Genomic DNA, 26,360 nt, shown 5'->3' with positions numbered 1-26,360 from the left:
CCAAGATTAGATTGGTCAGTGAGTTGAAAGTTGCAAGGTGGCACCAGACTGGGGCGACTCTTTGAGTGAGCCTATGCTGCAGAGGGCAAGTATTTTTAAGGCGGAGATTGATAGATTCTTGACGGTGGTGAATCTTTGGGATTCATTGCCTCAGATATGTGGGCATGTACGTGGATAAGAAAGGTGTAGAGAGGTATGGACCAATGCTGGCAGGTGGGACTAGTGCAGAAGGGGCACCTTGGTAGGCAAGAGCGAGTTGGGCCAAAGGGCCTGTGTCCATGCTGTATCACTCCAGGTATTTAATTTGGGTTGTGGTGCAGCGGTAGAGTTGCTGTCTTACAGCGCCAGAGACCCGGGTTCGATCCTGACTATGGGTGCTGTCTGTACGGAGTGTGCACGTTTTCTCCATGGGTTTTCTCCGGGTGCCCTGATTCTCTCCCACATTCTGAAGATTTGCAGGTTTGTGGGTTCATTGCGTTCTATAAATTGTCCCTAGTGTGTAGGATAGGACTGGTGCACGGGGTGATTGCTGGTTGGGGCGGACTTGATGGGCCGAAGGGCCTGTTTCCAGGCCGAATCTCTGAAGGAAACTAAACTAATTTATAGAACATTCACATTTTTTTCGAATATCTGCCATGAATGTTTAAAAATCACTCAAGCAGTTTGTGACCATGATACTGTGGCTCGGGCTGAACAAGGCAAGCTTTGGGGAGAGAATTCTGACACGGAACTCAGATGTGTCTGACATAATGTGATCGGGTGCCATGGCAACAGAGGCCTGTGGGTGACGCTGAGACAGACGCACATCGAGGCACCCCTTCACCCCGCCCCCCGGGATCACCGCATCAGCACAGAGATCTACTATTAATATCTCAACTCATGATTATCAGGTTGAAATATTCGTGACAACTCTGTTTTATTTTGAGCACTGTGGCATTTAAAGGCAAGGTTTAACGCACTAATCCCAGAGTCAGGCAGTTTTAGCTTAAAATTAGCCCCAAGTCCGTGCAGACACTTCAGTGGAAGAAGATAGTTTAGTTTAGTTTAATTGTGTTTAGTTTAGAGATACAGCATTGAAACAGCACCTCATATTCCGCCTGGGTTGCTTGCGCCCGGTTGGCATGAACGTTGAATTCTCCCAATTTTGCTAGCCCTTGCTGTCTCCTCCCCTTCCTTAACCCTCGAGCTGTCTCCTCCCACCCTTCCATCCCCCCTGCCCTCGGGCTCCTCCTCCTCCCTTTTTCCTTCCTTCTCCCCCCCCACCCCCCATCAGTCTGAAGAAGGGTTTTGGCCCGAAACGTCGCCTATTTCCTTCGCTCCATAGATGCTGCTGCACCCGCTGAGTTTCTCCAGCATTTTTGTGTACCAGCATTGAAACAGTTCAGATTAGTTTATTGTCACGTGTACTGTGGCACAGTCAAAAGCTATTGCGTGCTAACCAGTCAGCGGAAAGACTATACATGATTACAATCGAGCCGTCCACTGTGTACAGATACAGGATAAAGAGAATTACATTTAGTGCAAGGTAAAGTCTGATTAAAGATAGTTCAAGGATCTCCAATGAGGTAGATTGGAGCTCAGGACTGCTCCCTAGTTGTTTATAGGATGGTTCAGTTGCCTGATTCTGTCCCTCTTGCCTGATGGGAGAGGGGAGAAGAGGGAATGGCCGGGGTGCGACTGGTCCTTGATGATGCTGCTGGCCTTGCCGAGGCAGCATGAGGTGTAGATGGAGTCAATGGAAGGGAGATTGGTTTGTGTGATGGTCTGGGCTGCATCTACAATTTGCTGTGATTTCTCACGGTCTAGGATGGAGCTGTTCCCAAACTGATGCATCCCAATAAAATGCTTACTCCGGCACATCTGAAGAAGTTGGTGAGAGTTGTTGGGGACATGCTGAACTTCCTCCTCTGTATAACTTGACTGATGCAAGTGTGTAAGAGCACCAGAGACCCGGGTTCCATCCTGACCTCGGGTACTGTCTGTGCGGAGTTTGCACGTTCTCCCTGTGATTTCACAAGTTTCCTCCGGGTGCTCCGGTTTCCTCCCACATAACCATATAACCATATAACAATTACAGCACGGAAACAGGCCATCTCGGCCCTACAAGTCCATGCCGAACAATTTTTTTTTTTTTCCCCTTAGTCCCAGCTGCCTGCACTCATACCATAACCCTCCAACTCCCTGGGTCAAGGATATTCTATCCACGCTGTCTCTTTAAATGATACCAATGAACCTGCCTCCACCATTCCATTGGCTGCTCATTCCACACCTGTTTATCTCTGGTAAAGAAGTTCCCCCTCATATTATATAAACTTCTGTCCCTTAATTCTGTAGGCCGTGGGGTTTGTAGGTTAACCTTCTGTAAATCGCCTGCTATTGTGTACCCAGTGTGTGATAATGGGGTGACATCATTTGATCAGGTGATCCATGGTCAGCGTGGACTCAGTGGGTCAAGGAACTTCTTTCCACGCTGTCTCTCTAAAGAAAACTGTGAACCGTAAACGATTTATTGGCTGTGAAGTGATCCTGTTTATTTCTGGAGTGTGGACGGTGATATATATATATACACATGATTAATTTAGTAGTGTGTGGTGTTGGGTAACCTTCCCCATTCTGCTGTCACCCATCAGATAATGGGATCATTGGCATCCAGTGTCCATGATGTAATGAGGCAGGCTGCACATCATCACAATGGAACTGGGGGAATCGGATGGAGTTACAGATCTACCATTGGAGTTTAGAAGGATGAGAGGATATCTTATTGAAACATATAAGTGTATTAAGTGTTTGGACAAACTAGGGGCAGGAAACATGTTCCCAATGGCTAAAGTATTTCCTCCTCCTTTCTAAAGGTACATCCTTTTATTCGGAGGCTGTTCTCTCTGGTCCTAGACTCTCCCACTAGTGGAAACATCCTCTCCACATCTAGGCCTTGCATTGCTCAGTAAGGTTCAATGATTGGGGATGAATCGCTTACAGCAACTTTGGACATAGGAGAGTACAACACAGGAATTATTATTCAGTCCACAATGTTTGTGCCCAACATGATGCCTAACTGAACTGATCTCATCTGCCTGCATATGATCCATATCCCACTATTTCTGTACACTTCCACTCTTAAACGCCACTATCATCTCTGCCTCAACCACCACCCCTGGCAATGCGTTCCCGGCCCCTGTGGATACAGGGCGTAAACAGGCCCTCGTGTCCACCGAGTCCGCGCCAACCAGCACTCACCCGTACACTAGTTCTATCGCACACACTAGGGACAATTTACAGGAGCTAATTAACCTACATACTTGTACTGTTCTATCTTCTATATATAGTCAGCACAGTAGTGCTGTTACTAGGCAACTGAACCATTCCATCACCAACTAGACAGCGGTCCTGATCTCCTATCTACCTGATTGGAGATCCTCGGACTATCTTTAATCGGACTTAAGGTACTTTACTGAACGTTATTCCCTTTATCCTGTATCTGTCCACTGTGGACGTCTTGATTGTAACTTGTATAGTCTTTCAGCTGACTGGATAGCTCGCCACAGAAGGTTTTTCACGCCACCTCTGTACTCGTGACAATAAACTAAACTTACACCAAAAAAAACATGACAAAAATGAAAACACTGAACGTTAAAGGAAGGTGACGTTTCACAGAGTGCTGGAGTAACTCAGCGGGTCAGGCAGCATCTGTGGAGAACATGGATAGGGGACGTTTCACAGAGTGCTGGAGTAACTCAGCGGGTCAGGCAGCATCTGTGGAGAACATGGATAGGTGACGTTTCACAGAGTGCTGGAGTAACTCAGCGGGTCAGGCAGCATCTGTGGAGAACATGGATAGGTGACGTTTCACACAGTGCTGGAGTAACTCAGCGGGTCAGGCAGCATCTGCGGAGAGAAGGAATGGGTGACGTTTTGTGTTGAGACCCTTCTTCAGACTGAGAGTCAGGGGAAAGGGAAACGAGAGATATAGATGGTGAATGTACAGAGATGGATAACACACAACAAAAAGCTTTTCACTGTACCTCGGGACACGTGACAATAAACTAAACTGAACTGAGACCCTTGTCCATCTTACACCCCAGCGGTATCAATATTAACTTCTCTAACTTCAAGTAACCCCTTGTTTTCCCTCTCTCTCTCCATCCCTCCCCCTTCCCAGTTCTCCCACCAGCCTGACTGTCCCAGATTATATTTGTTGTTACCTCCTCCTATTCCTGGAATCTTCAATCCACTTTGATGTCTCGTTCTCACACCTCACGCTTCCTTATCTCTGTATCTCCCCTGACTCTCAGTCTGAAGAAGGAAGGGTCTCGACCCGAAACGTCAGCCACCCCTTCTGTCCAGAGATGCTAAATGCATTTTGTTGTCTCTGTACTGTACACTGACAATGACAATTAAAATTGAATCTGAATCTGAATCTGAGATGCTGCCTGTCCCGCTGAGTTGCTCCAGTGTGTTGTGTCCATTCAGAAGGGCAGGTGTGGAAAGCTGTGAGTGTGAGGTTTGTGGGTGTGGGAGACCTGGGGCTTTGCAATGGGAAGGCAGCGACACTGCTCCCAGCCCCATGCTGCAAGCAAGGCCAGCACTGAGCGAGGCGAGTGTAAGCATCAGACGTCAGGACAGAGGGGAGGGTTGTACCAGTGACACTTATCCTGACCCAGTTTCTATTTTCCCCGGGCCTTTATCTCGGCGTGGGCTGGACAACATTGGCAGCAGGTACATGACACAGTGTTTGCCTCTATCTGCTGTTTACAGCCAGCTGTGTCACACATTGATCTGTTGTGTTGCTGTTCTGTACATCATTGGATTATTCCCGCAGCTGGTGTGTGTGGGGCTGACAGTAGACAGACAGACAGACACCCAGACAGACGGCAGCCCGGGAGAGGCAGACATTGTCAGCAAAGTTGCAGCGAGACAGACACAGCGGCCGCGGGGCCCCGGGACCAACGGGAAAGGCGAGATTTAACACATCAAGGAGCCGACATTGGACCTGGGCTCATGTGGACATCGATGCTGATTGCAGCCGGTTACTGAATAAACAGCGTCCACAGCGGGGGAACTATCCTGTTGCAACAGGTAAGGTTCAAGATGAAAGCCTTCATTTGTAAACGCGCCGACCACAACCGGCGCACATTCACATGTCTGTCTCTCTCTCTCTCTCTCTCTCTGTCTATCTGTCTCTCTCTCTGTCTGTCTTCTCTCTCTCTGTCTATCTCTCTCTGTCTCTCTCTCTGTCTGTGTGTCTCTCTCTCCCCCTGTGTGTGTGTGTGTCTCTCTCTGTCTATCTGTCTGTCTGTCTTTCTCTCCGGCTGTCTGCCTACCTGTCACTCTGTGTGTGTGTCTCTCTCTCTCTCTCTCTCTCTCTCTCTGTCTGTCTGTCTGTCTGTCTGTCTGTCTGTCTGTCTGTCTGTCGCTGGTGTATTGACCAGATGATGTTCTAACTCCCGGACAAAGATCCAGCTCATTTAGATTTAGAAATGACAGTACATCCCTCACTAAAGTGCCTCGGAATATTGTTGGGTTGCGTGTGGAGAAACAGAGTTTTGGATTATTTTATAAGGTGCTTCAGAGGTCTGTGTGTTTTCTATTACATTTGATGATTGTTGCACCCTCTTGTATTTGAACCATTTTTAGTGAGGATGTTTATCCTGTGTGTAGGTAGACACAAGAAGCTGGAGTAGCTCAGCGGCACAGGCAGCATCTCTGGAGAGAAAGTTTCGGGTCGAGACCCTTCTTTGGACTTGTTCAGAACTCCTTTCTGAAGTTGGGAGCTGGGGGTGTAATGCACAAGCTCTCTCTCCAGTGCTTTCAAAATCATGTCTCCAGGCTCCACAAATGTCACAAGGATTTCACTTTAATATTAATCAGTCCATTTACAAATGCAAGTGTAATTTTCAGACTGAATCACCAAACATTTGGTTGGCACTTTGACACCTACCCACAACAGGGAACTGATTGGAACTCATTTGAGGAGAATTCAGTTCAGTTTAGTTTATTGTCCCGTGTACCGAGGTACAGTGAAAAGCTTTTTGTTGCGTGCTAACCAGTCAGCAGAAAGACAATACATGATTACAATCGAGCCATTCACAGTGTACAGATGATAGAGAAATAACGTTTAGTGCAAGTCCGATCGAGCATAGTCCGAGGGTGACCAATGAGGTAGATAGTTCAGCACTGCTCTCTGGTTGAGGTAGGATGATTCAACTGGTCCTGAATCGAGGAGAATGAAACACATCTGCTCAGTCATGCTGCATCTACCCTTCAGAAACCAAGCACAAATATCAGCAATATACATCGGCCAGACCAAGCGCAGGCTTGGCGATTGTTTTGCTGAACACCTCCGCTCAGTCCGCATTAACCTACCTGATCTCACAGTTGCTCAGCATTTTAACTCCCCCTCCCATTCCCAATCTGACCTTTCTATCCTGGGCCTCCTCCATTGTCACAGTGAGGGAGGCCCAGCACAAATTGGAGGAACAGCACCTCATATTTCGCTTGGGTAGTTTACACCCCAGTGGTATGAATATTGACTTCTCTAACTTCGAGTAACCCTGTCTTTCCTTCTCTCTCCATCCCTCCCCCTTCCCAGTTCTCCGACCAGTCTTACTGTCTCCGACTACATTCTATCTGTTTGCTTTTTTGTAACCTTCTCCCAACTAACAATGATCTATAATAATATTTTATTATTATTAATGTTTAGTGTTTTCTGAGTCATTCGTAACTGTCACTGTATGTCATGTTGTTACTTGTGGGCGGAGCACCAAGGCAAATCCCTTGTATGTGAATACTTGGCCAATAAACTTACTTACTTATTCTACATTGTCCTGGATCTCCATTCCCTTTGCCCTGTTTTCACACCTTTATACTTGCTTATCTATGTATCTATCTCTCCCCCGGCGTCAGATTGAAGAAGGGTCTCGACCCGAAACGTCACCCATTCCTTCTCTCCACAGATGCTGCCTGTCCCGCTGAGTTACTCCAGCATTTTGTGTCTATCTCTGGTTCAAACCAGCATCTGCAGTTCCTTCCTACAAATCTCGCAGCACATTTCTATTGACTGTCGCTAGGATCAGGGCATTACTATAAATAGGAGGCAGATTAGCTTCATAAATACATAGGAATCATGCAGCATGGAAACAGGCTCTTCAGACCAACACCCATGAGTAGTACAGGCGCCAGGGGTTCTGAGGCCAAGGCACGAGAATGATGGTGAAGGGGGAAAGATAGATCAAGCATGATTGAATGGCGGAGTAGACTTGAAGGGCCGAATGGCCTAATTCAGCTCCTGTAATTTATGAACTTATGAACACAAGGACCAGTCTCGCCCCGGTCACTCCCTCTTCTCCCCTCTCATGTCAAAGTCAAAAGGTCAAAGTCAAATTTATTCATCCAATGCACCAACGAAGGGGCAGTGAAATGAATTTGCCAGCAGCGATACACTTTAAAAATGAGCACACGATACACAATAGAGTTCAACACAAACATCCACCACAGCATTCCTCACTGTGGTGGAAGCCAACAAAGTTCAGTCAGTTCTCCTCCCCCGTTCATCCGTGGTCGGGGCCTTAAACACTCTGTAATCGCTGCTACAGACGGCCGGATGTACAGGCCCTCTCGTTAGGATGATCCAAATTCCAGCGCGGCACGGTCAAACACACTCCGCGGTTTGGAGAGCCCAATGTGCAAGAGGTACAGGGGTTTGAAAGCACATACCTCTAGATTCAGGGACGGGCAACTGAACCGTCCTCTCACCAGCTAGAGAGCAGTCGTGACCTCCCACCCACGTCGCTGGAGACCTTTGAATTATATTTAGTTGGACTGCACTAGACTTCATCCTGCATTCAACATTATTCCCTTTATCCAGTATCTGTACACTGTGGACGGCTCGATTGTAACTTGTATTGTCTTTTCCCTGACTGGTTAGCACGCAACAAAAAAGCTTTTCACTGTACCTCGGTACACGTGACAATAAACTAAACTGAACTGAAACTAAACAAGCTAAACTAAACTAAACTCATCCATCCCAGATAGATAGGTTCTTGATTAGTGCGGGTGTCAGGGGTTATGGGGAGAAGGCAGGAGAATGGGGTTGAGAGGGAAAGATAGATCAACCATGATTGAATGGCGGAGTAGACTTGATGGGCCGAATGGCCTAATTCTGATGCTAGAACCTATGAAATGTGCTGAAATAATGTTGAAAATGCTGTTTTATTTAGTAGTATGGTTCAAATTACACATTTAGAATCCACTAAACAAGTTATTTCTGTTTTTCCCCTCCTGTAAGGTGGATGCTGTGTTGATGACTTCACACGGTCTACATTTGGAATATGAGTGCATAAATATTAATTTGACAACATGATGCTGGCATGGTTGCCATGAAGATTGATAACTTGCAGGCCGCTGCAGAGAATCCTTTGAACAATGCGTGCAACAATGCAGCAATTGCTGCTTCTGCCGACGAGTTGCCAGAGAATGCATCAAAACAGCAGTATGTGATGGAGGTGACATACAGCAATGGCCAGCCTTCATCATCCATTCTCAGAACCAGCAGCACGTCCAGGTTAGTTTGTATAGTCATCAAATACTCTCCGCATGTAGTAAGAATGATCGAGATTATTATGTCATCTAAAGCTGTACAAATCGCACAGACAATGTTTGTGTTCCTAACAATCAGAGAACTTGGTTTAATCTTGGTTAGAAACTTACAAAATTTTTAAGGGGTTGGACAGGCTAGATGCAGGAAGATTGTTCCCGATGTTAGGGAAGTCCAGGACAAGGGGTCACAGCTTAAGGATAAAGGGGAAATCCTTTAAAACCGAGATGAGAAGAACTTTTTTCACGCAGAGAGTGGTGAATCTCTGGAACTCTCTGCCACAGAGGGTAGTTGAGGCCAGTTCATTGGCTATATTTAAGAGGGAGTTAGATGTGGCCCTTGTGGCTAAGGGGATCAGGGGGTATGGAGAGAAGGCAGGTACAGGATACTGAGTTGGATGATCAGCCATGATCATATTGAATGGCGTGCAGGCTCGAAGGGCCGAATGGCCTACTCTTGCACCTAATTTCTATGTTTCTATGTTTCTAATCTAGGTGAGTTTTATTGTCCCGTGTACCGAGGGACAGGGAAAAGCTTTTTGTTGCGTGCTATCCAGTCAGCGGAAAGACTGTACATGATTACAATCTAGCCACTTGCAGTGTACAGATACAGGATAAGGGAATAACGAGTTTAATTTTGTTTAGTTTCGGGATACAGCGTGGAAACAGGCCCTGCAGCCCACTGAAACCAGCATCTGCAGTTCTTCGTTTCTACATTTACCGTGACCTTTTGTTTGGATCCTTCTAATCGGCAGCTTTAACTTAATTCACCAGGTCATCTGAACTTAAATCCCCAAATAATTTCCAGTTTGTCTTGTACACAAGGTTCAATGTTGCCACAATGCCTTAGATGGATACAAAAAGCTGGAGTAACTCAGTGGGACAGGCAGCATCTCTGGAGAGAAGGAATGGATGATGTTTCGGGTCCAGACCCTTCTTCAGACGGTATGAAAGGTCTGAAGAAGGGTCTTGACCCCGAAAAGTCACCCATTCCCTCTCTCCAGAGATGCTGCCTGTTCCACTGAGTTACTCCAGCATTTTGTATCTATCTTCGGTTTAAACCAGCATCTGCAGTTCCTTCCTGCACAATGGTTCAGATAATCCATCCCTCCTCAGGAATGTTGTGCAGATATTTAAAGTCCTTTTGGCCAGTCTGCAACATTTTGAATGAATCAATGAATGAAAGTGACTTTATTGTCATATGTATCGAGGTACAGTGAAATGCTTTTGTTTTGCCTGTAGCATGGGCAGTCCACAAGTGTCGCCAGCTGTTGGTGGAAACAAATATTTTAAATGTATTTCTAAAATATCCCCTTGATGTCGGCTTCCATCATGTAATAATAATAATAATAATAATAACTGTATTTATGAAGCACTTTAAACAACTGCAGTTGCCACAAAGTGCTGTACATGAGAACTCATGGACAAGAAGTTATTACAAACCATTAAAAACCGTAAAACAAAGGACTATAAAACAGTAACAATTAAAAGACATTAAAAGCACTAAAAACAGGAGCAATGTCTCAGCCAGTGTCGAAAGCCAGAGAATAAAAAAGAGTTTTTAGATTGGATTTGAAGATGGACAGTGAAGGGGCCTGTCTGATGTGCAGCGGCAAGGTGTTCCAGAGTGCCGGAGCAGCAACAGAGAAGGCTCTATCCCCTCTGAGCTTCCGCTTAGACCTTGGTACCTCCAGGAGCAGCTGACCAGCTGACCTGAGGCACCGGGCAGGAGCGTATGGGTGGAGCAGCTCAGAGAGGTAAGGCGGGGCGAGCCCATTCAACAACACATTTTAAGTCAGTTTTTTATAAACCCCTTCATCTTCCCATCGGTTCTTATGGACCTGTCCCACTAAGGCGATTTTTTAGGCAACTACAGGCAACTAGTTTGTCGCCACATGTTCGCGGGTGGTCGCGGGGAGTTGGCTCCTCAGTCGCGCAAAAAGTCAGAGCGTCTTTCTGGTCGCCATTAAATTTTCAACGTTGAAAATTTTTTGGCGACAGTGGGTTTGACGCCATTGAGCGTAGCGTGACTTCTCCTGACGTAGGGGCTGTGGTAGGTTGTCGCCAGGATGATGTAGGTCGGCGACCTGCTACGTCTATGACAGTCGCGACAGTTGCCTAAACAATCGGCAAGTGGAACAGGCCCATTACGCCTCATGTCCGAGTGGTGCCAACAAATTATTCGCACCAGAATCCTAAACCAGCCCTGGTGCCCACCTTGTTTTACACCTCAATTTAATTACTGTTCTTTCCAGTCAGCGGATGAGAGGTTGGCTTGTCAAATTGGCTTTCAATTCACCACACCTACTTTGTACATGGTCAGTGCAAGGTATTCAATGTTCTAGGCAGATGCCCGTAAAATGTAAGCCATTGATTTTACTTGAAGAGGGGTGAGAAGTGTAGACCCACAGAGTCCCTTGCCCAGAGCAAGGGAATCGAGAACAAGAGGACATGGGTTTAAGTTGAGGGGGGAAATATTTAATAGGAACCTGAGGGGTAATAGTTTTACACAGAGGGTGGTGGGTGTATGGAGCGAGCTGCCAGAGGAGGTAGTTGAGGCAGGTAGTTAAGAAACATTTGGACAGGTACATGGATAGGAAGGTTTTGAGGGCTATGGGCCAAACGCAGGCGGGTGGGACAAGTGTAGATGGGACATGTTGGTCGGTGTGGGCAAGTTGGGCATAAGGGCCTGTTTCCACACTGTATGACTATGAGCCTTTTTCTTTTTAATTCTGCACAGTGATATTCCCATCTGCAGAATTTGCCATGACCCTGGCGACAAGGAGTGCCTGCTCTCTCCGTGTGAATGTTCAGGGACTTTGGGCACTGTTCACCGCAGCTGCCTGGAGCAGTGGCTGGCTGCATCGTGCTCCAGTCACTGTGAACTATGCCACTTCGAGTTTACTCTGGAACGGATGTCAAGACCACTCTTAGAGGTAATACACACACTGTAGCCCCGACTGAGGGAGATGAACACTCCAGCTTCAATCGTGAGAGAATTGCTACCTAAGCATCTTCACACAAAGGTATCAATTTCCCTCCTGGGATAAATAAAATTCTATCACATGGTAGCATATCATAGGTAAAGCCTCACACGTGGTGTAGTGTCCACTCACTGTGTGTCAAGTCAGCAAAGAAAAATACCACAGATGTGTAGGAAGGAACTGCAGATGCGTTTAAACTGAAGATAGACACAAAGTGCTGGAGTAACTCAGCAGGACAGGCAGCGTCTCTGGAGGACGTGGATAGGTGATATTTCGGGTCGAGACCACTCTTCAGACTGGAAAGGGTTCTGTGTTTTGAGATACAACATCGATCCCACTATCACATGCCAGTTGAATCTCCTGGCAGCAGGTGAGTGTAATCCCAGTGTAGAGGTGGTTGACCTGGGATTCACATGATCCAGCTCAAGACTGTGACCTAATCTCCACCACATGATTATCCCAATCAGTGGCTCAGGCACTGCTATCTGTTTACATTAGTTTGGTTTAGATACATCGCGGAAACAGGCCCTTCGGCCCACCGCATCCGTGCCGACCAGCGATCCCCGCACATTTAAACCCCTGTCCCACGGTACGAGTTCATTCCAAGAGTTCTCCCGAGTTTGCCCTGATTCCAACTCGGCGATTTACGGTAATGGCCACTCGTCGGTACTCGGGGCTCTCGTGGACATTTTTCAACACGGTGAAAAATCTTCACGAGTCTTCCCGTGCTTACCTGCCGTTAGCGAGTCTTCCCGCGTTCGTTAGCGCTAAGAGACGTCCCTGAGCTCCGACGTACCCGCTACGTTCATTTTCCGTGCTTACCACGAGTTTGAATTTTTTTAAACTCGGGAGAGCTCTTGGAATGAACTCGTACTGTGGGACAGGGCTTTAACACTATCCTACACACACTAAGGACGATTTACATTTATACCAGGCCAATTAACCTGCAAACCCATACGGGAGGAAATCGGAGCACCCAGAGGAAACCCACACGGCCACAGGGAGAACGTGTAAACTCCACACAGACAGCATCTGAGATCAGGATCAAACCCGCGTCTCTGGCAGCTCTACACCAATCACTGTGCGGTCTGCAAAAGGGACCTGATCCACATGGTCCATGTCTCGAGAGATACTTAGCATAGGTAGTAGCTGCAGATGCTGGTTTACACCGAAGATAGACACAAAATGCTGGAGTAACTCAGCGGGACAGGCAGCATCTCTGGAGAAAAGGAATGGGTGACGTTTTGACTCTTTTGATTCTGAAGAAGGGTCTCGAACCGAAACGTCACCTATCCATGTTCTCCAGAGATGCTGCCTGACCCACTGAGTTACTCCAGCACTCTGTGAAACGTCACCTATCCATGTTCTCCACAGATGCTGCCTGACCCACAGAGTTACTCCAGCACTCTGTGAAACGTCACCTATCCATGTGCTCCAGAGATGCTGCCTGACCCACTGAGTTATGGTGCAGCAGCATCTATGGAGCTAAGGAAATAGGCAACGTTTCGGGCCGAAAACCCTTCTGGAAATAGGCAACGTTTCGGGCCGAAACCCTTCCGGGTTTCAGCCCGAAACGTTACCTATTTCCTTAGCTCCATAGATGCTGCTGCACCCGCTGAGTTACTCCAGCACTCTGTGAAACGTCACCTATCCATGTTCTCCACAGATGCTGCCTGACCCACTGAGTTACTCCAGCACTTGGTGACTTTATTGAAATGCTTTAACCTGCTTGTGTGTGTGTGTGTGTTTTCCAGTGGCTGAAGGACCCTGCACTACAACACAAGAGGAAGATGCTGTGTGGAGATATCATCTGTTTTCTCTTCATCACACCATTAGCCACTTTGTCGGGCTGGCTCTGTGTCCATGGAACCGTTGACCATTTTTACTTCAACAGCAGTATAGAAGCAGTGGGACTTCTCATTCTTTCTGCTGTGCTAATCACCATTTACATTCTCTGGACAACGGTATGTACGCAAGTTGCACCTGTACACTTGCCAAATGTATTTCATTTGGTGTCCACGTCCACCACTGATTTTCCGGCACCTCCTTTAAACCGGACAAAATTCCCCCCCTGGAAGTCTCTCCGGGAACGTGTCCCTGAGACTGGGCGAATCTGCACCTCATCGGGACTTCTGCGGCTGATCGGCCGGTGGAATTTGACCCCCTGCGGTCAAGGCTCTGGAACCAAGAGTGCCGGAAAATCAGTGGTGGACCTGTATAGAGATATAGCATAGGAACAGGCCCTTCAGCCCACCGAGTCCATGCCGACCAGCGATCACCCATTCACACTAGTTCTATGTTATTCCACTTTTTCATCCACACCTTGCAATTTATAGAGGGCCAATTAATTTATAAATCCGCACATCTTTGAGGTGGGGGAGGTCACCCAGAGAAAACCCACAGGGTCACAGGGAGAACGTGCAAACTCCACACAGACAGAACCCGAGGTCGGGATCGAACCCAGGTCACTGGCGCGGTGAGGCAGCAACTCTACCATAGCCGCTATTGTGCCACCAGTTATAAAATCTGTAGTTGCATTCTCATATTGTCTTTGTCAAAATCACCATCTTTCACCACCTCTCATTGACATGAGATGAGATCTAGTTTGGAGGAAAGCATTGGCCAATCTTACAGCGATTTTCAAATACCAAGTTTGACTTAAGTTTTAGAGGCAGCACAGTGGCGCAGCGGTAGAGTTACTGCCTTACAGCGCCAGTGACCTTGGTGCGATCCTGACTACGGGCGCTGTCTGTACGGAGTTTGTACGTTCTCACCGTGGGTTTTCTCCGGGCGCTTCAGTTTCCTCCCACACTCGCAAAGTCGTGCAGGTTTGTAGGTTAATTGGCTTCTGTAAATTGTGTGTAGGGTGGAACGAGTGTACGGGTGATGGCAGGGGCAGAGTGGGCCGAATGGCCTGTTTCCACACTGTATATCTCAAACTAAAGGAAAGTTGCAAAGTGGAAGTTGACAGAGGTCCAGTAAACAGATAATATGCAGATAACAAGCGGCAAACTTGTTGAGTATAGAAGTTGGGATGTAATGTTAAAATTGTACAAGGCATTGGTGAGACCAAATCTGGAGTATGGTGTACAGGTTTGGTCGCCTAATTATAGGAAGGATGTCAACAAAATAGAGAGAGTACAGAGGAGATTTACTAGAATGTTACCTGGGTTTCAACAACTAAGTTACAGAGATAGGTTGAATAAGTTAGGTCTTTATTCTCTGGAGCGCAGAAGGTTAAGGGGGGACTTGATAGAGGTCTTTAAAATGATGAGAGGGATAGACAGAGTTGATGTGGACAAGCTTTTTCCCTTTGAGAATAGGGAAGATTCAAACAAGAGGACATGACTTCAGAATTAAGGGACAGATGTTTAGGGGTAAAATGAGGGGGAACTTCTTTACTCAGAGAGTGGTAGCTGTGTGGAATGAGCTTCCAGTGGAAGTGGTGGAGGCAGGCTCGTTGGTATCATTTAAAAATAAATTGGATAGGCATATGGATGAGAAGGGAATGGAGGGTTATGGTATGAGTGCAGGCAGGTGGGACTAAGGGAAAAAAGTTGTTTGGCACGGACTTGTAGGGCCGAGATGGCCTGTTTCCGTGCTGTAATTGTTATATATGTTATATGTTAACTTGCAATCTCACCATCTTTATTTTGTCTGCAGGCTTCGTTCCGATATCACATGCGGCTGTTGAAGGAGTGGAGGCGGACCAATCAGAAAGTTAAATTGCTAATTCCACGTTCACAAGTGGTGGTGAACAACCGTCCGAACCTTTTAGCCCCAAACACAAGCATTATTGTTTCCAAAGAGACCATTGTCTGACTTCAGAAGGAACTGTCTTGAATCTTCTGCAGCTGGAAGAGGGACCAATCTTCCAAGTTACAGCAAATAATAATGCAAAAATGGGTTAATAAGGTTGAACAAGCAATTAAATACCATGACCTTTTCATGAATACTGCTCCTTCTTAAATATTCTGCCACCTGACTGCAGACTATTCAGCATTATCATATAACAGCAAGCAAACAAACAAAGATGAATATTAAAACTGGTGGTAAACTAATACTTCTTTCTACCTTTTGTTCAGTTGTCCTTCTTGAGAGTTCTTGTGCTACTTGTCAGGGCTAATTACCTGAGCTGTCAGGTATAAAAGCTTCTTTCTCATAGTGGGAATTAAAATGACCACTCGCAACTCTCTCTCTGTTAGACGGCATCTGTTTAAGGTGAATCTTGCTGCATTTGATTCATTATCTGTTGTAGGTTTAGCAATGGTCAGAATGCCACTAAACCACGGCGTTATTGCAAAGTACGACACTTGTAAACAACGAGAAAAAACATTGGTAAATATCACCACAAAAATTAAAAACCCTAACTATACTTAGTTTGATAAATCATACAGAGGCTCAAAATATTATTTTAATATAAACTGAGAGAACATCTAACACAATGTTTAATCTTTCATTGTAATTTTGGTTTCAGTTTTTTTCGAGTGCAACAGTTTGATAAAATAATAAACATGTTGATTTTACTGCCTGTTAAAATTTTGAGTACAGATGTTGAAATTGATACCCTTGTTAAAGAATAAAATAAATGTGGAACAGCTCAATATTTTGTGAATTTTAAGTGGAAAGTGTGAAATACAGTTATTTTTAATAGCACGGGAATTTAAAGAGTGAAATTTTCAAATTCAAGTCAATGTTTAGACTGGAAAACAAATTCTTGAATCCAAATATTCCATCTATAGCTGACATGGTGCAGGTTTAGATCATAGGGATAAACTGTAGGCTTTCCGACATTAAAAGTAATTTAATGTATGCCCTCTTCTCTCCCCTCCCCTCTCTCCCCTCTCCCTCCCCTCTCTCCCCTCTCTCCCCTCCCCCCTCCTTTCCCAAAAGCCCTAGAGTGACTCAATGGGTCAGGCAGCATCTCTGGGGAAAACCCACGCAGGTCATGGAGAGAACGTGCAGGCTCCGCGCAGACAGCGCCCATGGTCGTAGTGGAACCCGGGTCTCTGAAGCTGTGAAGCAGCAACTCTACTGCACCACTGTTTACTGGTGCCCCATCCCCCCCAATCAGACTGAAGGGTCTTGACCTGAAATGTCGCCCATTCCTTCTCTCCAGAGATACTGTCTCACCCGCTGAGTTACTCCAGCATTTTGTGTCTACCTTCCATTTAAACCAGCGTCTGCAGTTCTTTCCTACACATGAAGCCATGCCAAACTGATCTTATTTACCTGCTCATGATCCATATCTCTCTATTCCTCCAATTCAATTCAATTCAATTCAATTCAATTCAATTCAACTTTAATGTCATCGCACAAATACAAGTATCATTACAACGAAATGCAATTTTGCGACAGGCCGTTGTAGTTTTACTTGAAGAGAAAAAAAACAAGAAAACCCCCAAATAGAAAGAGAGAAGATACAGAATAATCAGGAAATACAGAATGATTAAACAAAGGGGGACGGAGGGACCAGAGAAATCTATCGTCGGGACTCCGAGTTCAGCAGTGTGATTGTGTTGTTATAGAAGCTTTTCCTCATCCTGCTGGTACGTGACCTGAGGCTCCTGTACCGCCTCCCTGATGGGAGGAGGGCAAACAGTCCATGGTTGGGGTGTGAGGGGTCTTTGATGATCTTCCCAGCCTGTCTCAGACCCCGTTTTTCGGTGGAGAGGCATCCTGGCAGCGGGCACACGTTGATGTGCTGCGCGGTTTTCACCACCCGTTGTAGTGCTTTCCTGTCCGCAGCATGCAGCTGCCATGCCATACGTGATCTTACTTTATGGTACAGCTCACGATCCAGGTATCTCTCCTAATAAGTCCACTGCTGTGCCTTTATCTGGAGGTGTTGAGGGACCAATCTTTTAGACCCCGCTCCACCTCAGGTACAAGTCTTTTGCCCCACTATCATCCACCACCACTGGCAGTGTGTTCCATGCCCCCCCACCCCACCCTCTGTGTAAATACTTGCCCCATTGAACGTTCCCCAACAGGAGGCACTAAAGCAATTCCCCCATCAATCAACCAACCAAGTTATGAATGAATGAGTTTGAACCAATGCCCATCATCTCTATATAACCATCCTCCATTCACTGTTTCCTTCTATGGAGTAGAAGCTATGAGCTTTAAGGAGAGGCTGGACAAATGTGGATGGCCTTGGTGTGTCTGAGACCTGCGAGTAATGAATAAAATATGAGTGGTTTAGCATATGAAGATCACAGTGTCATTTGTGGCTTTTAAACAGACACATGGATATGTGTGGTTGGTGGAACTTGCAGCACTTGCGGCAGAGGAGGGTGGTTGTACTTGGCCCCATGTTTGGCATGGACATTGTGGGGCTGTTCCTGTGTTCTATAGAAATAGGCTTTTATTGGGAAAAGTTGGTGCTTTTTATTTCCTTTGCACAATAAACAGACGTGTTTTTTCAGTAAATTTACTTTAATAGCTAAAGGACAGTTTTCTGAATTCCAGCAGTGTGTGTTTATGTGTTTGTATGTGTGTGTGTGTGTGTGTGTGTGTGTGTGTGTGTGTGTGTGTGTGTGTGTGTGTGTGTGTATGTACGTGTGTGTGCATGTATGTTCGGGTGTGCATGCGTGTGAGTGTATGTATATGTGTGTACGTGCGTGATTGTGTATGTACGTGTGTGTGTGCATGCATGTGAGCTCGTATGTGTGTGTGGGTGCGTGAGTGTATATGTACATATGTGTATGTGCATATGAGTGTGTATGTACCTGTGTGTGTACGTGCGTGTGAGTGTATGTACAAGTGTGTGTGAGTGTGTATGTATGTACGTGTGTGTGTGGGTGCGTGAGTATATATATACACGTGTGTGCATGTGTATGTGTGTATGTGCGTGTGTGGGTAAGTGAGTATATATATATATACACGTGTGTGCGTGTGTGAGTACGTGTGTGTGTGCATGTACAAGTGTGTGTACATGCATGTGAGTGTGTATGTACATGTGTGTGTGGGTGCGTGAGTATATATATATACACGTGTGTGTATGTGTGTGAGTACGTGTGTGACTGTGAGGAAGTTATTTTCTGTTCATTATCTTTTAATCCAAGGGCATCCTTGTAGGGGAGGGAGTGGAGAGGTCAGGGGTCAAATGACCGGTTGACAATTAAAAAAATATTGCAAGGAAGCGAGAAAAAAAAAAGAAAAATAGATGACATTTAAACTAAGAATTGTTTTCTGATCTTAAACCCACTAGGAAGACAGTAACCCTGGTTTAATCAGAAGACCTTGAATCTTCAAACAAGAAACCTAGTCAAACATAGGGATAAAATGTGGGCCGTCACAGTAGCGCAGCGGTAGAGTTGCTGCTTTACAGCGAATGCAGCGCTGGAGACCCGGGTTCGATCCCGACTACGGGCGCTGTCTGTACGGGGTTTGCACGTTCTCCCTGTGACCTGCGTGGGTTTTCTCCGGGTGCTCCGGTTTCCTCCCACATTCCAAAGACGTGCAGGTTTGCAATATAATTAGCTTCTGTAAATTGTCCCTAGTGTGTAGGATAGAGCTGGTGGACAGGTGATTACTGGTTGGCATGGACTCAGTGGGCCGAAGGGCCTCTTTCCACACTGTATCACGAAACTAAAAAAAAAAACAATTAGCCGGTTTTTCAGAACCGTGGTTCCCCTTTAAGAGAGTGAATAACATGCTGTTGAGTTATGAAATATTTTGAACAATGACTTGTTATTAAGTTTAGATTCTACTCTGGCAGTCAGTATTGACAATGATCCATGAGAAATGTTGGGCCTGTAGAAAATACATGAATCTAATTATGGCAAGATGCAGGGAAAGGGGAGACATGGACTGTGTGGAGGCAGAGGAGATTTGTGTACCTTGGCAGTATATGTAACGCAGACATCGTGAGCCGAAGGGCCTGTTCCTGTGCTGTACCTTTCAGTTCTCTGTGGAATACGTCTCTCGTTCGAGCTTGGCACACAATTCTAAAGTGGTTGTGCTAAATTGGTGATTGAGATCAAGCAAGAAAGAAAAAAAACCATATCCCCTCAGATTGGCAATGATCAACAAAGTTGTCGAAGCAACTCAGTTGATTTCTCCCCACTAATTTTGAGGTACGTGTATACGCCGGCTAACATGATGTGCGTGCACAGGGTAACAGATACAACCGTTACTTTACGTTTCAAGTCTGCATTTATTCATGAGTTGTCGCTAGGTGAATAGACTTTAAAAATGCAATTTACATGATTTATTCGCAGGAACAATAGGTGCATCGAAATATTAGATTCTAACCTTAAATCAGAACAGCAGTAAAAATGAATTCGTACAACCCAGACACATCATTGGGAGGGGGGGAAAAAGAAGTAAAAAAGTTTGAGATTTTGGTCGGTAATAGTTAGCAGATGAGCAGACCAACGTGAGAACAGGGTGAAAATTAAAACACTAGCGTTTACACATTTATTCCCATTGTAACAAGCTAAGTGGAGCTTTACTGAAGTGTGTCTGTCTCCAAAATCTACCTCAATGGAATGGATTTCAGAAGGAGACTTCACAAGGGGTTTACACTACCTACCATACAGTGTTTGTTAGCCCCACAGCCCAAGTTCTCATTCTAGCATTGATATCTGAAAAAAAAACGACATTGGAAAAAAATAATCGCAATTTAATAAATCTTGACTTTAACATGAGATAAATAATTTTAACAAAAGAATGAATTGCACAGGACTGTGTTGGAAGGGATTGCAGATGCCAGTTTGCACTGAAGACAGGCACAAAATGCTGGAGTAACTCAGCGGGACAGGCAACATCTCTGGTTAGAAGGAATGGGTAACGTTTCGTGTTGAGGCCTTTCTTCAGACTGATTGAAGGGTCTGGACCCTAATTCCCCCGTCTCAGAGATGCTACATGTACCCACTGAGTTACTCCAGCATTTTGTGTTTATCTTCGAATGAGCTGTACACATCTAAAACAATTTCTAAATATCTGAAACAAATGTAAAATAGTGGGACAACACTTTTAAAGGACACTTCTATTAAATGTTGAGAGTTTCTGCATAATTTCTCCAGAGTTTATCATGTTTCTGCCAAAGCAATTAACATTTTAATACACATATATCATATTTATTTACACAGATGCCTAAATGAATTAAGTAAAGAAAACTGCAGTGTTTCAACAAATTCCATGGGGCAGTGAGCTCTTTACAGAGGACATCACACTGACGCGGAGTTATTTGGAAATATCAATTTCTCTCGTTTTCGAAATGAAAAGATTGACAGTTTATATTAATCAGAAATAATTTAGATTGGTGTAGAGTTGATTCCATTCCAAGTTTTCAATGTAATTGAACCAACATTGGATTTATGAAGTTTCAAATCAAGGTATCCAAAACACACTGCTGTTATCTTCATAAATAAACAAGACCTCTTCAAAATTAGTAATTGAAGTATAAATTAAATAGATTTTATTTTAAGTAGAATGTGAAACCTTCATTTTTATTCACACCCTAGCTAACTCAACTACTGAGTCATGTTGGAAGGAACTGCAGATGCTGATTTAAACTGAAGATAGACACAAAATTCTGGAGTAACCCAGCAGGACAGGCAGCATCTCTGGAGAGAAGGAAAGTGTGACGTTTCGGGGAAGGTCTCGGCCCATTCCTTCTCTCCAGAGATGCTGCCTGTCCCGCTGAGTTACTCCAGCATTTTGTGTCTACCTTCAATTACTGAGTCCATGCATTTTCAAAAGGTGCATGAAGAACAGTGGCTATTTACCATTGTAGGGCGTGGAATCAACAAAAACCATCTGATGATATGATTATTTCACTTAAAGTGCGACTTGTAATAAGCAGTTTTTAAATTCAAATGCATTTCTGCTGTAAGGAATATTTCAGCATTCCAAGTCAGTCAATAATCATTAAAGTGAACTTGTCACTATTATGTTCATCTGCTGGAGGATTCTTCTCTGACGTCACATTATGGTGCACCCCGAGTCTTCATTCCCAGCATGACTCTGGAAACCAAGTAGAGCGTTGTCATTCAATGGTTTACTTTAATTTAGTTTTAGAGGTACAGCATACAAACAGGCTCTTCGGCCCACCGAGTCCGTGCCATCACCCCGCACACGAGCAAGATTCTAACACACTAGGGACAATTTACTGTTTTACCAACAAGCCCGCATGTCTTTGGAGTGTGGGAGGAAACCGGAGCACCCGGAGAAAGCCCACACAGTCACAATAGACAATAGGTGCAGGAGTAGGCCACTTGGCCCTTCGAGCCAGCATCGCCATTCAATGTGATCATGGCTGATCATCCCCAATCAGTACCCCGTTCCTGCCTTCTCCCCATATCCCCTGACTCCGCTATCTTTAAGAGCCCTATCTAGCTCTCTCTTGAAAGTATCCAGAGAACAGGCCTCCACCGCCCTCTGAGGCAGAGAATTCCACAGACTCACAACTCTCTGTGTGAAAAAGTGTTTCCTTGTCTCCGTTCTAAATGGCTTACCCCTTATTCTTAAACTGTGGCCCCTGATTCTGGACTCCCCCAACATCCGGAACATGTTTCCTGCCTCTAGCGTGTCCAAACCCTTAATAATCTTATATGTTTCAATAAGATGCCCTCTCATCCTTCTAAACTCCAGAGTATACAAGTCATGGGGAGAACCTGCAAACTCCGTACAGACAGCACCTGTAGTCAGGATGGAACCCGGGCCTCTGGCGTTGTGAGGCAGCAACTCTACCGCTGCACCACCCACCAACGTCTGTCCAATGAACTCCCATATTCTACCAAGATCAAACTCTTGGTCCCTCTTCGCTGAGTTCCAACGTGCTCCCATTACTCAGAATTGCAAACATTTCAGGCAATTCTATCAACCTCTTCCTTTCATTTAATACCATCTTTAACTCATTTGGGGAAGTTTGTTTTTGCAATTGATGCATTATTTCTTAAGATGCTGCCAACTGTCAAATAGTTCAATCCATTTCCACTGTCACTCACCACCTCCTCTTCCTTCATCTCCATGTGGTTTATTTTATTTAGGATTAAGACTCCAGTTTCTGATGGAATTATATAGGTAAATGAAATTCTATTTTGCCATTCTTATTGTGTTAAACAGAATTATTGCCTTTTTCCTGCTTTGTTCCTCAATATATTGATTTTAAAACTTATTATTTTCAATATTCATATATTATATTCAACATTCATATTTTCATTGTTGTTCATTTAAAGTGTTCAGTCCACATCTTTCCCCCATCAATACCATATTCATGGTCCCACTGATTTCCAATTACCTGATCTTTGCCATGCCCAATATTACAACTGTTTGATATCCCCAAAATAATTGAGAGTCCAGAACCAGGGGGTCACAGTTCAAGAATAAGGGGTCGGCCATTTAGGGCTGAGATGAGGAAAACCTTTTTCACCCAGAGAGTTGTGAATCTGTGGAATTCTCTGCCACAGGATTCAGTGGAGGCCAATTCACTGGGTGTTTTCAAGAGAGAGTTATAATTAGCTCTTGGGGCTAACGGAATCAAGGGATATGGGGAGAAAACAGGAACAGGTTTCTGATTCTGGATGATCAGCCATGATCACATTGAATGGTGGTGCTGGTTCGAAGGGCCGAATGACCTACTCCTGCACCTATATTCTATGTTTTTATGTAATTCCTGAGTGGTTTGGCCATGTGCTATTTCTTCAGATCCAAATTGATTCTAATTCTACGATAAGATCATCCTAGCCAAGATTATTTCTTACCACTGCATTCCCCCCCCCCCCCCCCCCCCCCCCCTCTTTATTGTTAATGCTACAAATTTTCCTTTCTCATTTTTGCCCATTCTATCTAAACTACCTTTCATCGAGTCCCCCTCTCCCAGCTGTGCCCACTCTCAACCATATTTCTGCTATGGTCATTTTGTCAAACTATTGCCCTTTGTGTATGTCAGTAGTTATTCCAGCTTGTTGCGAATGCTCCAAGCGTTTAGAAGATGCATCTTGCCACGTCTTTGCTTGTATTCATTTTGCTTCCTATTTTTCTCGCCTTCCAATTGCTGTGTTTTAATCTTCCTGTATTTCCCCTCATGGCTCCCATTTCCTTGCCAAAGAGACTACTCAACGGAAGTTTAAGAAAGAACTGCAGATGCTGGAAAAATTGAAAGTAGACAAAAAATGCTGGAGAAACTCAGCAGGTGAGGCAGCATCTGTGGAGAAAAGGAGCAGGGTCTCGACCTACTCCTCTTCTCCACAGATGCTGCCTCACTCAAAGAGAGTTCATATTTAGAGAGAACAGGCAAAAATAAAGAGAGATTTTGTAGCTTTATTAATAAGCAGAGAGGATCATTGGCGTCTCCCTACCCTCGGTACAAGAACTGTTCCAGAGCCGCTGTCTGAAAAAAGCTCAGAGAATTGCTAAGGACAAACTGCACCCCCTCCACATACACCTGGATCTCCTGCCATCAGGCAAGAGATATCGCAGCAACAAAGCCCGGACTACAAGACTGCTAAACAGCTTCCTACCACAGGCTGTGAGGCTGCTAAACAGTCACTCTGTACTCACAGTCACTTGATTCTGCGGCTGGCACGGACACTTTAATAACTGGCACTGGCCACTCAAATCAGCTGCCCCGGACATTTTTTATGAGTGGTTTATTGTATTTTAACATTGTGTTTTTATCTGCTTTTAACTATTTATACTGTTCCATCAGGGACTGGATTGTTTTTAGTGTTATTATGTGTGAAATGTTTTAAATTTCACGTGCGATGCTCCGCTATTCACTGGGAAACGTCTTTTCATTTTGCACTGTACAACTGTTGCTTGCAAGATGACAATAAAGGTTGATTATGATTATGATTAAGCAGTGCCGTGGCAAGAGATGATCTTGGCTGGGATGATCTTATCAGAGAATTAGAATCAATGTGGAAGAAATGATGATAACAGATTTGGCTCAGAACAGTGTGGAAGATTCCTTTAATACAAAGAAAGATGAGTAACTGAAATCATATTTACCACAAATGTAACAAATTTATAAATGCTGGCCTTCTTCTTATCTCAAAACACTGTGATTATTTAAGCTGATTAAAAGGTGGTCTTTCATTCTAACCATAAATACTTGGACTTATTTAAACTATCCGAATGCAGGGAAGATGTTCCTATTGATGATTCAAGGACCAGTTCAGTGTAGTTTATTGTCACGAGGTACAAATAATAAAAAGCTTTAGTTGGCTGAGCTAAAGAGTTATTTTTAACATCAGAGACCAGTGTTGACCTGTTCGCTAGCCAGGAGTGGTGGTATTTGTATCAATCGGGGCTTTCCCACAAATGAACCAGATGGGCTTGGGAATGAGAATCTCTGGCAGAGCTGGAGGGGACAGTCGTCTTCTTTCACGTGGCGTTTGCACAGCCTAAAGTTGTAGGACAACTTGTTCTATTTGATCTTCCGGTTTGTGCACGCCGAGTTGATTGCATTAGTCGAAACAGGGCGGACCACGTGAAGGTTGCAATCTCCCAAGTAAGTCTGCACTATGAGGAGCTGCCATGGACTCGATGGGCTGAATGGCCTCCTCCTCCGCCAGAACAATTCTACTCATGGGAAGTTTGTTTTTAACCAAAACCACACAGATGATGAGTTGTAAAAGTGCCCACAATGCAGAACAGTGCAAAGAACAGGAGGCTTACTGACGTTTTAGTTTCCATTTAAGTTGTGGCTTTCAAATATTCAGGATTTCACCAGTGCTCCAAGACCAAGGAAATACTTTTGAAATGTCGTAATGCAGGCGATTGCTGAAGCCAAGGTTTCGCAAACGCCAATGAGAAATGTCCAGGTGACAATTTTAGGAATGTTCACTCCCGTGGAATGTTGGCAAGGAGACCGGGAAAATCTCCCACATCATTTTAAACAGCGACTATATATTTTTGCAAGCCTGGGCCAGATCTTGAACATCTCAACTAAAGAGACTGGACCTCCGGCTGACCTGAACCCAGGCAGGCCCACAGAGAGGGCAGAACATCAATACAAGCCTTGAATGGCAACAAGGATGGGCTAGACATGTGGGTGGAATGAAGAGGAGAGAGGATGAGTTTAGAGATCCTGGAAGGAATGACAATGGACAATAGACAATAGGTGCAGGAGTTGGTCAATTCGGCCCTGCGAACCAGCACCGCCATTCAATGTGATCATGGCGAATCACAGTGAATGTACTAAGATCAAAGACAATAAAGCCTGTCTCCATGGGTAGGAAGGAATTGCAGATGCTGGTTTACGGCGAAGACACAAAATGCTGGAGTGACTCAGTGGGTCAGACAACATGTGTAGGAAGGAACAGCTGATGTTGGTCTAAAACAAAGATAGATACAAAAAGCTGGAGTAACTCTGTGGGTCAGACAACATCTCTGGAGAGAAGGATTGGGTGACGTTTCATGTCGAGACCCTTCTTCAGACTGAGAGTCAGGGGAGAGGGAGTCTAGAGATATGGAAGGGGAAGGTGTGAAAAGGACATCTCAAACATGATATAAACGGCAGTCAACCTGTGTCATTCACATGTACACTAGGCTCCTTGGCTCCCTTCAGAGTCTGGAAGTCCGGGCTACAAGCCACTTTGATCATTGGGAAGACACAACAGAGACCTGTTGGAGTCTAGGTGCCTGAACAGCCAGCAAACATGCAGGAGATGAATACAGCTGGAGTCCAGAATGGCAGCTTGCTCTCTGCCAAGATCATCAGAAGTAAAACTGAAAGGGAGACAAATCAAATAAAAAACCACTGTTGTCCTCAGACAGGAGAAGAAATGGGCCATGTTATATAAACTATTACAAAATGAAATCAGATTT

At 45.0% G+C, this 26,360-nt stretch overlaps 2 protein-coding genes across 6 annotated transcripts in view; one reads left to right on the top strand and one right to left on the bottom strand.

The window, feature by feature from the left end:
* The first annotated feature begins 825 nt into the window (after window positions 1-825).
* zgc:158785 (uncharacterized protein LOC791214 homolog) lies at window positions 826-16,180 on the top strand. Of its 2 annotated transcripts, XM_055661011.1 has the most exons (6): window positions 826-890; window positions 4,820-5,076; window positions 8,285-8,560; window positions 11,333-11,528; window positions 13,331-13,540; window positions 15,240-16,180. In XM_055661011.1, exons 3-6 carry the CDS (start codon window positions 8,367-8,369, stop codon window positions 15,396-15,398), a joined length of 759 nt encoding a protein of 252 aa, XP_055516986.1. In that variant the 5' UTR covers window positions 826-890; window positions 4,820-5,076; window positions 8,285-8,366; the 3' UTR covers window positions 15,399-16,180. The 2 variants fall into 2 exon arrangements, with proteins under 2 accessions (XP_055516986.1, XP_055516985.1); XM_055661010.1 differs by lacking the exon at window positions 826-890 and having other exon boundaries at window positions 4,527-5,076.
* A 3,851-nt stretch (window positions 16,181-20,031) lies between these two features.
* The window catches only part of LOC129712529 (lamin-L(III)-like), a 33,874-nt gene continuing 27,545 nt past the window's right edge, over window positions 20,032-26,360 (bottom strand). For 3 of the 4 annotated variants that reach the window (XM_055661004.1, XM_055661007.1, XM_055661008.1), the window contains one exon: window positions 20,195-21,551. In XM_055661004.1, coding sequence (XP_055516979.1) covers window positions 21,510-21,551 — 42 coding nt within the window. In that variant the 3' untranslated portion in view covers window positions 20,195-21,509. Of the gene's footprint in view, window positions 20,168-20,194; window positions 21,552-26,360 lie in introns of those variants that run through there. The other variant, XM_055661006.1, reaches the window with a different exon arrangement.

This window comes from Leucoraja erinacea, chromosome 33 (assembly GCF_028641065.1).
Source record: "Leucoraja erinacea ecotype New England chromosome 33, Leri_hhj_1, whole genome shotgun sequence".
Taxonomy (NCBI): Eukaryota; Metazoa; Chordata; class Chondrichthyes; order Rajiformes; family Rajidae; genus Leucoraja; species Leucoraja erinaceus.
This window is presented reverse-complemented; position numbering and strand designations above follow the sequence as displayed.